The 14,243-nt window shown below is 56.5% G+C and overlaps 1 protein-coding gene across 1 annotated transcript in view; it reads right to left on the reverse strand.

Moving 5' to 3' along the window:
• UNC13A (unc-13 homolog A) overlaps nucleotides 1–14,243 on the reverse strand; it is a 72,963-nt gene that overhangs the window by 17,343 nt on the left and 41,377 nt on the right. The window contains exons 30-37 of the mRNA XM_025208331.1: nucleotides 11,961–12,057; nucleotides 10,992–11,135; nucleotides 9,928–10,011; nucleotides 6,755–6,832; nucleotides 6,162–6,250; nucleotides 5,760–5,912; nucleotides 4,886–5,009; nucleotides 2,245–2,250 (exon numbers count right to left, since the gene is read on the reverse strand). Coding sequence (XP_025064116.1) covers nucleotides 2,245–2,250; nucleotides 4,886–5,009; nucleotides 5,760–5,912; nucleotides 6,162–6,250; nucleotides 6,755–6,832; nucleotides 9,928–10,011; nucleotides 10,992–11,135; nucleotides 11,961–12,057 — 775 coding nt within the window. The remainder of the gene's footprint in view (nucleotides 1–2,244; nucleotides 2,251–4,885; nucleotides 5,010–5,759; nucleotides 5,913–6,161; nucleotides 6,251–6,754; nucleotides 6,833–9,927; nucleotides 10,012–10,991; nucleotides 11,136–11,960; nucleotides 12,058–14,243) is intronic.

Raw genomic sequence — 14,243 nt, forward strand, 5'->3', positions numbered from 1 at the left:
AGAGGAGCTGTTTTCATGTCATGGCTGGGCATCACTGGCCTAGTTTCTGCTAGCAATTAGCCTCCCCATGCTACCCATCTCCTTGGAGAAAGCTTGCCATTTATTCCTAATGAAGACAAGCTCATGATGGGTGACACCAAGTCCTTTGGGCCCATGATATGCCACCTAGAGTGCTGCCTGTCACCAGGACTTAATCCCCTAAATACAGGTTGGGAGGATCCACCACTGCATAAAAGCAACCCCCTTCCTGGGCCCTAAGCGGCACCCCGGCTGGCTGTGCATGCAATGGGCTGCCTCTGCCGAGAAAGATCGAGCTCTTTCCAAAGCTGGGTTGCACCACATACAGCTGGGACAAAACCCAAGAAAAATAGTTATGCTCCAGTAGAAGCAAAGGGTGGGAAGGGACCAAAATAGTTTAACCTGAGGCTCTCCACGGGCCCTGAAGGAAGTTCAAATGCCCAGTACTTAGCAAATAAGATGCTGCCTTGCCTTCTGTAGCAGGATGTTTGGGGACAGAATGATCTTGGCACACTTGCTCCTATTATCATGATACCTCCCTATTGTTTCCATTTTACAGATCTGGGGAAACTGAGGCAGTAGCTTCACCATAGCCAGGCAATGAGCCAGTGGCAGAGCTGGGAAGGGAACCCAGGAATCCAGGTTCATAGTTCCCCACTACATCCATGAGAAGGGACTCGGCCTTTCTAAAGAAGGAGCTGACGCTGTCCTTTGAGCACTCAATGACTGGAAAAAAACAACCCACTCAAACCCACAACCCAAAGGAATTTGGCCTTGTGACACTGTCCTGACAGTCCAGATGTGTCTGGGATTCTCCCTACTAGGGAAATGTCCCCATCATCACACTCACGACCGGGTCTGGCCTTTCTAAAACACTGCATTAGCACTGCCAAGTCTTAACACCATTTGTACCAGAAAGCTGCACAGAGAGAGGCAGTGACTCTACCAAGGTACCAGAGCTGGTAGCAAAAGCCCAGAGGCCCTGGGTTGCAAGGTAGCTAATGTGACTGAGCAAAGCTGGCCTGCTAAGTCAAGGCATCGGCTCCTTCTCTGCCTTGTCACTTCCCGCAGCAGCTTACATTCGCCCGCTTCTTCCAATGGAGCAAACCGATCCAGCCTGTGATTTCAGACAGGCTGCTCCTCCCTCCAACCCCACCATGCGGTGCGGCTCCACGCACCACCTAGGTTTCAGCGGGGGATTGCCCCAGTCTAGGCTTGGCCTCGGATCTGCCTTGTGCCAGCGGGCTCCCCAATCTCATCTTGCCTGCAAAAGCTAAGGGAAGGAACAGACAGTTCTCTGTGGTGGCAGGTGACAGCACAAGGAGCAATGGTCTCAAGTTGCAGCAAGGGAAGTTTAGGTTAGACATTAGGAAAAACTCTCTCACTAGGAGGGTGGTAAAACACTGGAACAGGTTACCCAGAGAGGTCGTGGACTCTCCATCCTTGGAGGTTTTGAAGACCCAGGTAAACAAAGCCCTGGCTGGGAAGATCCAGTTGGGGATGGGTCTTGCTTTGAGCCGGGGGGTGGAGTAGATGTGACCTCCTGAGGTCCCTTCTGCGCTCATTTTCTATGCTTCTATGACAGACAGAGGGTGTGAGAAGAGAGGGTTGGCTCCTGGGGTGTCAGCAGAGGGGCAGGATGGCGCAAACTAGAAGAGAAGGCTGTTGCACTTGGCCAGGGCAGGGTGCAGGACACTCCCTTAAATAGATGGGCCAGCACTGCCAGGTGAGCCGGGGCGGGGAATGGAAAGTAACCTCCCCACACACAGCACATGGCAAGCCCTCTGCGGCAGCTCTGCCCACACCTCACAGCCTGGGGTGCCAGGGCAATGTGATGTGATGCCAGTCTGCTGTCTTTAGGGCACCTGGAGCTGGCAGTATGTCCCATTTCCCAGCCTGCCAGCCCTTGCCCCCTCAGTCCATCCCTGTACATGTGTTCAGCACTGTCCAGCGTGCCCCACAGCACTGTCCAGCACCACCGGGAAGCCCCATCACTGCCCAGATCTGAGCCCAGAAGCCTGACAAGGGAGAAGGCTCTTCACTAAAAGTCATAGTCGGTGCCAAGCAGCTCAGCGACAGGGGGTAACAGAGGTGAAGGCACTTGGGGGAGGGAAGGAAAGGGGATGGGACAGGGCGCGGGCAGCCACACAAGACAATAACCGGCTGAGATTGAAACCAACACACAGCGGACAGACAGACAGACAGACAGGGAGCTGCCGTACTTACAATCATCTGCCATTGTGAAGGGAGCAGAACAATTGGAGAGAACAACCGTCACATGAGCATGTCACACCCACCTGTGTGCCTCCCCCAAACCACATAGCCAGGCCTCCCCACAGCCAAACGCCAGCCCCCTCCACCCAGCCCCATGCCAGCATCACCGACTGCCCAGGGAGCTCCACCCCAGGCCCACTACACGCTATGGGCTTCTCTCTGAGGGTGCTGGGATCCAGAGCACTGTGGGCCACAGCACAGCCTTTGCCTCCCCTGCCCCAAGCCACCGCAGGAGCCCGGGAGCTTCCAGCTGGTCCTAGGAGCTCGGGGCTGCTCGCTCCCTGCCTGTGCTTGGGTGATCAGGATCCGCCTGCTCCCTCTGAGTGCAGCGGGGGCCTTGCAAATGAGGGTTGTGTCTGGGGGGAAGCAGGATGGTTTGGGCCCCTATAGGAAGGCTGCACTGCCAAGGTGTTTGCAGCTCTAGAGAAAGGCATGTCAGTGAAGGTGACTGGATGTCCTTATAATAAACCCTGGCGTGTTTTGCTCAAGTAAAGACTGTGTCTCTAGCAGTGCCAATGGCAGAACGCACCTCTCCTGGAGATTAACCTGCACTGTTTAGTCTTCCTGAGCTAAGCAACTCGGTGCTTCAACCCTGCCTTCTGTCCTGACAACAACCTACCACATCCTAGCAGGCCTTGTCTCCCCTCACTGCAGGAGTGCAGCTGGGTCTGGAGTGTAGCACAGCAGCTGTTAACAGCGCATAGGGGGTGGGGGTCAGGAAGCAGGAGGTTTCAGACCCATATGGAAGTGCATCAGGGAATTACCCCCAAGGAAATGAAGCTAATGCCCCTTCCCTTCCCAGGTGTGCCAGAGGGATCATCAGAGAAGGCAGCACATCCCTAGCTCCCCGCTGGAGCACTGGCTCGGTCCTGGCATGGAGATAACACCCACCAGCACTACTCCCAGCAGACGCTGGGGTTTGCCCGAGAGGTCTCCCAGTCACAAGCCAGGCTCTTGTGCCCAGGGACAGAGCTTGTGAAATGCAAGCAGGTAACAGTTGAGCTGTGAAAGCAGCAGCCTGCCCATGTCCAGGGGATGGAGGCAAATGCCTCTGATAGGAGTGACAGCCTGAAATAAATGCATGAGGGGATGACTCACGGCTGGGCCAGTGTCATCTGAATGCCCTCAACTGCTGTGTGAAGGAAGGTCCCAGGGAATTCTGCACCAGGACATCAGATCCCTCAAAATACTGTAGCCCGAGCTGCTGTCTGAGTGGCTCCTGGCAGGGGGTGCTGGCAGTTGGGTCCTAGTAAGAGCCACTGCAGTGCCAGAGCATGGTGATGGGGGTGGAGGGGAGGGTTTGCTAACAGGACAGGGCCTGCATGTCTTTGCTCGTGCAGGTGCTTGCTTCTGGGTAGAAGGTGTGAACGGGCCTCCTTAGCTGGCCATGGCTGCTTGACTGGGAAAAATGCTAGGAGGGTCCCATGCAAGAACCCTTGTCCACGGTGGACGGACAGGCCGGTTGCCTTGGGGCAGCCAAAGGGAAGGCAGGCTTCATTCAAGGGAATCCCCCTGGAAAGTCAAAGGGAAAGAAGAACAGTCTCCTGAGAGAGCATGCCCAGGCCGAGAGTGGGCTGGGTCTGGGGTTTGGGGCAGCCTTATCTCTGGAGTCTATTGACCTTGTTCTCAGTGCCTGCCCTTGGAGAGGGCATTCAGGGGACTAAGCCATTGTCCTGTGTTTGGGGGCCATCCAGGGGCCAGCTGAGCCCCTGGAGTATATAAAAGCAGGCTTCACGTTGCTCTTACTAACACTGCTTCCCACGCATGCCATGTGGGGTCTGGTGAGGCGAGAGGAGCTGGAGGGCAATGCCCCGGCTGGGGACTTACCAGTGTGCCCATTTGAGGCCCCATGTCCAATGAGTGGAGAACCTCAGCGCTCCCAAATGTCCCCCCACCATCCCCACCCGTATAACATGGTTACCCCAGAGAAGCAATGGAGCCCAGCTCAGCCCACACAATGCCTTTCCCACATGGAGCCATGACCCAGGAGCCAGAATGGGTTTGGAGATAAGCCTCATCTTTCTTCAGCCACGTGAGGATGGATAAAGCCCTGCCCTAGGCAGGGAGTTATGCTTTGGCTTTGCACCGAAGCTGGAGTAAGGGGGCTGCTGCCAGGGACCTCATACTCAAAGGGAGGGGATGCCATAAGCCATGCTCCAGGCTTTGTCCCCAGAGGGCAAGGGGTCAGGTCCCTCTAGCCAGGCTGTTATACCAGGAGGCTGTTTGGTTACATGGGGAATCACCTGCCAGGGTGAGTTGGAAATGCCCTGGAAGCTACAGTCTGAGGTGGGGAGGGCTGGGAGGTGGGACTAGCTCCTCCTCATCTTGTTGGCTTCCGGCACGAGCAACCTCCTGCATGCTCTGGGTGAAGCATCGCCCTCTGACTGCAGCAGGGGCTCAGCCGCATGCACCTGGCACTGCAGTGCAAGAGTCTGCACCAGCCTTCTCCATCTGGAGCTTCCACCAGGTGGACAGCCCTATGCCAAGCTCACCCCAGAGCCAAGCGCCTGGGCCTGAGCTCCCAGAACAGGGTGCCACCTGGCCCTTCCCCTCCTGCCCTTCGTGTCCTGGCTTCCAGCCCTGTGGAGCTCACCGTCTGGTCTGTGAGCGGTGGGAGGACAATGGTCTTCTCCATAGTGTTCATCACCAGCTTCCACAGCTCCTTCAGCACCCGCTTCAGGACTGTCTTCTCACAGATCTTGGCGAAGAGGGTCAGGCTGAAGAAAGATGCAGAGAGAGGATGGAGGTGGGCTGTGGAGTGGAGGTGCTGCCCCCCATGCTCCCCAGGGCTCCAGGGAAGAGGCTACACTCATGTGGGCCTGTCCTGGCCTCAAAGGAAGCAGCTAATTCACATCAGCAGGTCCCTTGGGGCAGGCAGGGCTGGGCTCACTCTGAGGCACCAGCCCCACCCCAGCTGAGGTCCTGAGCTCTGCATCCTAGCAGCAAGACTGGCAGTTGCAGGGCTGCATGTCCAGGGCCGGAGTAGCCCATGAGGTGGGCACAGATTCTCATGGTTTCAGGCTGTGGGGGTCCAAGCAAGGCCACGCTTAGACCCGGCCATCTGCAAGGGTCCCGCTGTTCAGATAGGAGGATGGGAAGACTATTGGACCATGGATGGGGCAGGCTGAGAATCCCAGGGGGCACAGGTACATTCTGGGGATGAGCAGGAGGCAGGGTGGGTGGGGTGTATTCAGTCTGTGCATGCAGGGGCAGGTGGGGGGCAGGCAGAGGTCTCCCCAGGGCCTGCAAGAGGAGCTCCTTTGTCACTGAGCACAATCATCTCTGGGCTCAGCAGAGCATCCAGGGCTGGGAGAGCCATGGTGCTCTGGGCCCGCAGTGGCATACTTGCATTCCCTGACCAGGTTCCCTCCCATCCCTGTGGAGGTCTTGCAGCCCTGTCCTCCCCCATTCAGAGGGCTCTTCCTGCCCCTCTCCCATCCCCATGCCCCTTGCACCCCTACACTCACTTGCTGTCCAGAAGGTCCATGATGGGCTGAAGGACGTTGTCGGCGTCCTGTGCAACGCTGCTGCAGGCGCTGGCAGGGACATTCCCGGTGCCCTTCACCTGGCTCAGGATGTCCCCCATCTGCTTCACGCAGTCCTCGATGTGGGGCTGGAAGCTGCCGGCCATGAGATGCAGGCAGCTCGGTGACTGCAGGGACACTAACCCCATGCCCCCAGCATGCACTGGCAGCAGACTGATGCCTTGACCCTCTGCACTCACTGCCAGCATCACCACATGTGGGGCCTTCCCCTGGAGAGCAGCAGAGCCACCCTTCCACCCCTGCCATGCTTTCAGTGAGAGGGACCTCCTGCCTGCCTGCCCCAGCATGCCTGCCAGGGGCTCCCATCCTCTCAGCCACGCTTACCTTGTTGCAAAAACTCTGCTCAGTTCATCCAGGACATTATTGAGCTTCACTTGCAGCTCCTTGAGGATGTCACTGGCTTCTGCATCCAGCTGGAGGATGGACATGTGTGGTTAGGTGAGTGCAGTCATAGCCCAGCAGGTGATACCAAAGCAAGGGTGCCAGCACTGGCTCAGGCTAAGCATGGAAGTCTCTGGGCCTCCATGACAGCCCATGCCCTACAGATGCATGCAAGCATGGGGCCAAGTACATCCCTAGGGCAAGCCACCAGCACTGGTAGCACCCTGCTGGTCTATAAGCAGGGGGCAGAAGACTCAGGCCATGCATTGCCTTCAGTGGGCTGGGTCCCTCACTGAGAGCAATGAGATGATGTTCCTACTAAGGGCCACGAGGGTGCCCCAAGATATGGCCCTGGACTGGGCTCTGGCTGCATGACAATGAGGCAGGTGAACCACATGGATGCACCGTCCGACTGGGACAGGCTCCTGTGGAGCTTCATCTGTGGCTGTGATCACAGAAGCATTGCTTTCATGTGGGGAAAGGAGAAAGCCTCCCCCGTGATGCCAGCTGGGAGAGCAGGGAGCCCCGATACTCACCTCCTTTCCCCCCATGGCCTCAAACATCTTCTCCAGCTGGACACGAAGCTGCTGGATGTTGTTCATTAGGATGCAGGGCTGGAGGAGGACACGACAGAGAGGGGGTGAGCATGAGCACAGGCAGGCAGGAGCAGACCTGAGGCCCAGGATCCTGTCGCTGGCAGTGGCCAGCACCGGACGCTGCAGAGGAGGTGCAGGACCCCCACAGTGGGGGGCGGCGGGAGGACCTGGCACCACATGGGACTTCTGGTACTCAGTGGGTGGATGATGCCTCAAATGGGAGCCTTTTACTTCATTAAAGTCTGCCCTAGGAGCCAAACCTGCATGGTGAATCCAGGCACCCTCGCAGCTCGAGCAGGGAGGGCTTTCCCCAGGCCAGGCTCTCACAGCATTGACCAGCAATGTGGGATCGCATCTACCCACAGGCCAGGGAGGTGGGTGCCCCTATCCCATGTCACAGACAGGGAAGCCAAGGGGCTGCCTGCCCTGCCCGTGGTGCTGCAGTGCAGAGATACCCAGGTGAACCCTACGTGAGCTGGAAGCAGCCCAGACACAGCAGCCCCAAGTTTCATGTGAGATAATTACCCTGCTGCTGTGCTGAGTCCCGAGCTGCTATGTCACAGCTCAGAGCTCACTCCAGTACCCTGGCAGCATGCTGCATACACACACGCCTGCACAGAGGTCAAGGCCAAGGCCAAGACCCAGCCCCCCACCAGGCCCCTTGAAGTGTTCAAGGTTCTCACTGATTCATGAGTGCTTGCAGGGTGGGGGACACCAGCACCTCTGGGATCCAGGACACAGCATGTTAGGATCTAGGTCCCAGCAGCAAGACTGGCTGGGCTGAGACCCTGGGGCTCCTCAAATCAGTGGCAGGGAAGGGGGAGACTGGCATCTCTTGCCACCCAGTGCCGCAGTTCTGCTTCTGTTTCTAGTCCTGGATTCCTGGAAATGAGCCAACTGTGCACCCTCGTTGCGAGGAAGGCTAACGGTATATTGAGCTGCATTAGTAGTAGTGTTGCTAGCAGATCGAGGGAAGTGATTATTCCTCTCTATTCAGCACTGAAACACTGTGTCCAGTTTTGGGCCCCCCACTACAGAAAGGATGTAGACAAATTGGACAGAGTCCAGTAGAGGGCAACAAAAATGGTTCAGGGGCTGGGACACGTGACTTGTGAATAGATGCTGAGGGAACTGGGCTTATTTAGTCTGCAGAAGACTGAGGGGAGGATTTAATAGCAGCGTTCAACTACCTGAAGAGGATGGAGCTGGACTGTTCTCAGTGGGGGCAGATGACAGAACAAGGAGCAATGGGCTCCAGTTGCAGCAAGGAAAGTTTAGGTTAGATATTAGGAAAAACTTTCTCACTAGGAGGGTGGTAAAACACTGGAACAGGTTACCCAGAGAGGTCGTGGACTCTCCATCCTTGGAGGTTTTGAAGACCCAGGTAGACAAAGCTTTGGCTGGGATGATCTAGTTGGGGATGGGTCCTGCTTTAAGCAGGAGGTTGGACTTTTTTTTTTTTTAGGAATATTTTTCATGTTCCAAGTCAGATCAGCCAAATCAATTCCAAATCTGTGAGTCATTCAAGAACCAAATGTGGCCCTACTACCGGCAAACATCCTCCACCCCCACCTGGGGCTTCAGATGCTTCCAAATCCTTTGGCAGGCATCCTACATACAGGCCTAAGCTCAAAAGCTTGGCGTTCAGATGCCCCCGAGTTTGGCTTGCCCTAGCCCCGACGGCCACAGGAGTCTCCCATTTCCATAAAGTCAGCCTGCAGGGATCTCCGCAGTGGGACGTAGGCAGCTCTGGGTCCAGCGAGCTGCTTCATTCATGGGGACCTGGTGCAACTTGGCACGCATTCTCCAGGAGTTCCTGAACTGTGCGCCTGGCCTCCATCCTGCTCCCCTGCCTCACTGTGTGGTGTGGGGTGTAGCCTGGGTGTGACAGACAGGAAGGGGCCAGGCACTGCCTGTTCTCAGAGCAGGGCACCAGGGGCTGGCTCTTCCAGGCAGCCAGGTGTGTTGGGAGCTGAGTACTTTAGGGCACTTAGCTCCACCTGTGGGTACTGAACACTTGACAGCCTGGCCCTTGGAGGGCAGCTGGTCAGGTGTCAGCTGAACAAAGAGCTTGTCATTTTAAACAGTGGGCTAAATCTATCGCTGACATAAAGCATCAGGAGGCCAATGGTGAAGTCCATACATATCATAGTGGGTCTAACAGGAGAGCTGTCACTGCTGAATGGCCTGGTGTCAAGGAAAGGGAGGCCTGCTAGTCATATCCAAGTCTATGGGCTGACTCCAGATTTCTACCAGTGCAGTTTACACCAGACCTTGGCCCAGAGACATCCTGCAGTTCAAGGGACTCTGCTCTCCATTAGCCCAGCTTTGAACCACCATCACTCCATGGACCTTGGCGGGGTTACTCCTGACTGACACTTGCTTCAATAAGAACATCAGGCCGCTTCTGCAGCAGGAAAAGGAGAGTCTCACTGGTCCATATCCTGCCTAGGCCTTACACAACTATGCACAGGAGTGAGTGCATGACTTGTGTGGCATGGTGTATATACCTGGGCAAGCCAGGCTGTTTCTAAAGGATGGGGCTGGTGCCCAGGAATGAATGTCAATGGATGTGTGCATATTCCAGGGGCAATGTACACCATCTCCCTGGCTGGTTGCCGCCAAGTGGGAGCCCAGGCCTGGTGCAGATCCAAAGCTCCTTGAAGTCTTGGGGTGACTAAATGTGGGAACTGAAGTTCAGCCCCCTGGAAAGAGAGGGGACCAGCTGCCAAGTCCAGAACCCAGCACACATCCAAGGGCCCCTGCATCTCAGCCGTTTGGTCCAGGTCTGGAGCTGGATCCTGTTCTAAGGCAAGGAGCACTGCAGGGATTTGCAGTGGGGTGAGGTGCCCTAGAGTCCCAGAGGACCTGGGAGCAGCTCCCCAGTGGCAGAGATTTATCTTGCTCTCAAGAAACAGAGAGAAACTAGAGCAGGGGGTGTTGGCAGGGCCTGAGGCACTGCAGAAAGGGGCTCTCCTCGATTCCTGGAGGGATCTAATGGTGGTGCTGGCTAGCAGTGTGGGAACAGCAAGCCAGGAGCTGGCCCCACCAGTCAGGGCCAGTCGGAAGGTAAGAGAGAAGGGAGAAGCAGCAGAAGGAGGAGGATACATCACCACTTTCTCTTTCTCCTTGGAGCAGTGTAAGGCGAAATCTTTAGAGATGATCTCGGCGTACTGCAGCAACACGTTGCTGATGGTCTGTAGGCAGGCGGCATGGGCAGAGAGGAACGAAGGAGCAGCGAGAGCAGGAAGAGGAGACAGGACAGGACAGCAAGGGAAGAGAAGCAGAAAGAAGCAAGGCTGTGACAGCTGGATTCGCTTAGTCTGAAATCCTGTCTCCATGTCAGCCTGGGCCCAGGCAGCCTCAGGCAGAATCACGTGGGACAGAGGTCCTGGAGCAGAGCAAATCTGTCTCTGTTCATGATGTTTATGATGTGATGCTCCAGAACATCTGGAGGATACGTCATCCCCCACTTCCCACTCATGGTCCCCCACAACTCTGGTAGACATGACATGGATCTCCCCTTCTGCACCTCCCGTGCTGCTGCAGAGGCAGAGCTGAGACCCTGGGCAGGAGGCCCTCTCTGGCACAGCCACCCCCAGCTAGCCCGGGACACTCTGGTTGTCCTAATTGGCACCTTCTGCTGCCCACTCCTCCTCTCCTCCCTGCCACCCCAGCATGCTGGGCTCACTCCACAGCTGCTTAGCCCTGGCTGAGACACAGGCAGCTGAGTTGGCTTCACTAGACCATACAAGCAAGGCTCGACCTTCCACACTGGGGTGAGTCCATGGAAGGCAGTGGAGGGACTCCCGATGTAGGAGTCACCTAGGAGCTAGACAGCTGAGAGAAGCCCCCGGGCCTGTCTGGGCTCAGCAGCCTCAGCTAAATGTCATCTTTGCAGACGTTACAGCTCAGTCCTCTCTCTTCTCTACACGGGGACACTGCCATCCCAAGTGCCCTGCACTTGGAGCAGAGAGGTTAAGGTGAGGGCCACCTACAACCATGCAGCCACAGAGCATGGGTGGTTGAGTGGGAAGCTGGTCTAACCAAGGCCTTTGCTCCTGTTGTTCTATAAGATTGGGGATCTCTGCTCCTCTGGACACAAAGATGGTCACAACAAGGACTGCACCAGACCAGGACTAACCTACCCCACCCCTTCCCTTGCTGGACTCCCTACCTTGGCAAACCTCCGCATGTAATGCCCCACAATCTGCGGGTCAGGGCACTCCAGCTTCTTGATGATCTCAAAGCTCTGGTTCAGCTGGGAGAAGACGTCCACCACGGAGCAGGAGAAGAGCGCGTGCTCAGACGTTTGCTGGAACTGAGGCGGGGCGTTTTGGGGTGGCAAACAGAGAAGCAGAACATAAAAGACGGGATACTTTCCAGGCACATCCCTATGTCCCAGGGAGTGGACAGCTTTGGAACCTGCCCCAGCTGCTTTGCCCAGACATCTTGCCTCCATCCCAGGTACCTGACAGAGTCCAGGCTCCCGATTCTGTTCCCTGCTCCCCCTGAGATGCCACAGGGCTCCTCTCTCAGCCTTGCCCAGTTCACTGGGACTATAAGCCACATCTCCAAGCCCCTGGCTGGCTCTTACCAGCCTCCTGCTGCTTTCTCATTGGAGTGGATGATTGGAAATAACACTCTGAGGCTCCCTCTCACCATATGGCCCTGCCAGACCCCATTAGCACCGGCCTCAAACAGGGAAGAACAAGCTCTGACGTCTGGGGCATGGGGTTTGCTCCTGTCCCGGGGCCCAGGCTGTGTCAGATTTTGTCCCCATCTATCACTGCTTTCACTAAAGTGCCTATTACCTGGCACCAAAGCCCCTTCGCCTTTCCAAGGCAGGGCAGGCAGGGAGGATTGATGGCTTCTAATACCTGTGGATACAGTTACTAGTGGAATAGCTATGCTGTCTGCAAAGCTGGTGGTGGTTTTGGCATGTCAGGATTTGGCCAAATCCAGCCCATTTGTAAGAAAAGAGAGCTTGAGTGCTGTATATGGATCTCAGGGTTGCATATAAAACACAGGGCAGGAATCCTATGGTCCACTCTCATGCCCCACTAGCATGAGGGGGGAGTCAGGCTTGGAGGGTATGTGTGGGGGGGGTAATGTGTGAAGTGCCACTTGTCAGCTCTGTCCCTACCCCGTCCTTCTTGTCCCTCTCCAGTGCTCCGTGCAGGAAATCGCGGGACACCTCCTCATTCTCATCCAGCCACTGGATAACAAAAGGCTCAAACCACCTGGAAGAGAAAGACAGGGAAGGTGCAGGCAGGGGAGCAGAGAGGTCTCCTTGGGGGCACGGCATGCTCCAACAACCCAAAGCCAGAGAAGGGAAACTGAGCCGGTTGAATGTGATGGGCAATCCCCCCACAGGGCATCCTCCCCGTCCTCCCAGCCGGACCGCACAGAGGGAGAGGCAAGGTTCTGCGCCAGAGATGCTCTTGGGGATCCAGCGCCGGGTCTGGCTTGATGCCACTGCCTCCAAACCTGTTGGACCACTCTTCTTCAGCCGCCTGCCTCCCCCAGTCCCACCAAGCCTGCTTCTGTCTTCACTTGGATAACTCGGGGCAGCTGCACTGAAGCTCAATGGGAGCAGAATGAGAATCGAGCCCAGCAGTGTGTGTGGAGCTATTTCTGACTGACACCAGGTGGAAAAAGAGGGGAACCAGGCCTCTGTGCCTAGGTTCATTCAGTTTTGGCCTTCAGCCTCAATTCAGCCTGACCTGGAAGGACGATCTGCTGTGTTTCCAGGTGCCTGCCTAAGGTGCTGAGCACTCACCAGAAGAAGACTTGAGAGCATGGGTGACTGGTGCCGCCTTAGTCAGGGGGGTGCCCCCTTGGCCAATCTCGCTGATGGTGGGAGGGGGGAGAAGTCCCCCATGGCTGATCCTGCTGACCTGGGTTGGGGGGGTCCCCCTGCAGCCGATCGTGAGATGGCCGATTGCTGCGGCCAATCACTGCGGCCACTTCCGGGAGCGCAATGGCGCTCCACTCCCTGGCCAGTGCTTGCAGTGGTGGCACCAGCACTCCCGCCTGCCCCCCATGCCCATCACCTAAGCGGTGAGTGCAGCCAATCAGGGGGTGCACCGGCACTCTCAGGGGGTGCATGTGCACCCCCATGCACTCCCTCTGTGTTGCCACTGCTTGAGAGCTCAGCACCAGTGACAATCAGGCCCCAATGGCATTTGCACTGGTCTCCTTTACAAGGCTAGTTTAGAAGGCTCCAGGGTCAGCCTAGCTGGTGAAAGAAGTTGGCTGGTACTTCCTATTGAAGGGCTACAACAGGCCCCAGTTCCTTGCTCCACCTGGCTCTTAGCATCTGCACACTTGGCCCTGAACTCTTCTGCCTCTGTTCCCTCCCACAGCACCCTGCAAGCCTGCCCTCTGCCCAGACTGCACAGCTCAGGGGCACAGGCTGCTGGGACCTCAGTGGTGTGGCCCCTACCTGAGCCCTCTGCTCCCGGCCTTTGAAGAGAGTTTTGACCCCTCTCCCAAGAAGCCCCAGCTATGAGAGGGGAGCACATGTGCGACTGCTGTCAGCCAGAAAGGGGCAAACCCTGGGTGCCATGAATTTGGGAGGTGCCTGGCTCTGCTCTTGACTGCCCAGGGCCCCGGGACTCCAATACCCATGTGCTGGTGACACACATCCTTTAGTGGCTGGACTAAAGCAAGCACTGACTTCTAGGGAAATCAATCAGAGCAAGACAGCACAATGACTCCCTCAGGATCCTGGCTGAGACGGGGGCATCTCACATGGTGCTTTCTCAAGTAGATAAGCAACAGGAGGGGATTCAGGGCTGTGTGGGAAGCCAACTCCCAGAGACCCAGAGCAGACTGCTATTGATTTTCCACCTCCTAGAGAGCCATCTCCACCTTCCACTACCCTGGCTGAGTTTGCTCCACACATCCAATATGCCGCGGCACGGGGGAGGATCAATGTGGCAGCTGGGAGGCAGGCCCAGCTCTTTCAGCCCCTGCCATTTAATTACCTATAAAGAGCTATTGATCCCGTTGCCCCTCTGCTGCCTCTCAATGCGAAGGAGAATGCTTCATATGATCAGTGCGGTCTTAAAGGCACCGTGCTCCCCTGCTGCCCATAGGAGGCCAGGAGCCCAAAAGGATGGGGCTTGCTGGCTCCTGCCATACCTCTCATGGGGAAGGAAAGCAGGGGAGGGCAGGGAATGGGATGAAAGGGGCTGAAGTAGAAAACAGAGGAGGAGGTGCCTCTTTTGACGACTCAGGAGTGTAAGAAATATGAACAGCCCCCTTGGCTCCTCCATTCATTTCTATCTTATCCTCCTCCCTCTCCAGGGCCTGAGAGTGAAATCCAAGTCCTAGATCGTGTCTTGCACAATGCTTCAGTCCAGCAGCAGATGGTTTAAACTGGTCTCACACGTACTAATTAGCATGCTGTGTGCCCCTCCAC

The sequence above is a fragment of the Alligator sinensis genome, unplaced genomic scaffold (assembly GCF_000455745.1).
Source record: "Alligator sinensis unplaced genomic scaffold, ASM45574v1 scaffold103_1, whole genome shotgun sequence".
Taxonomy (NCBI): Eukaryota; Metazoa; Chordata; order Crocodylia; family Alligatoridae; genus Alligator; species Alligator sinensis.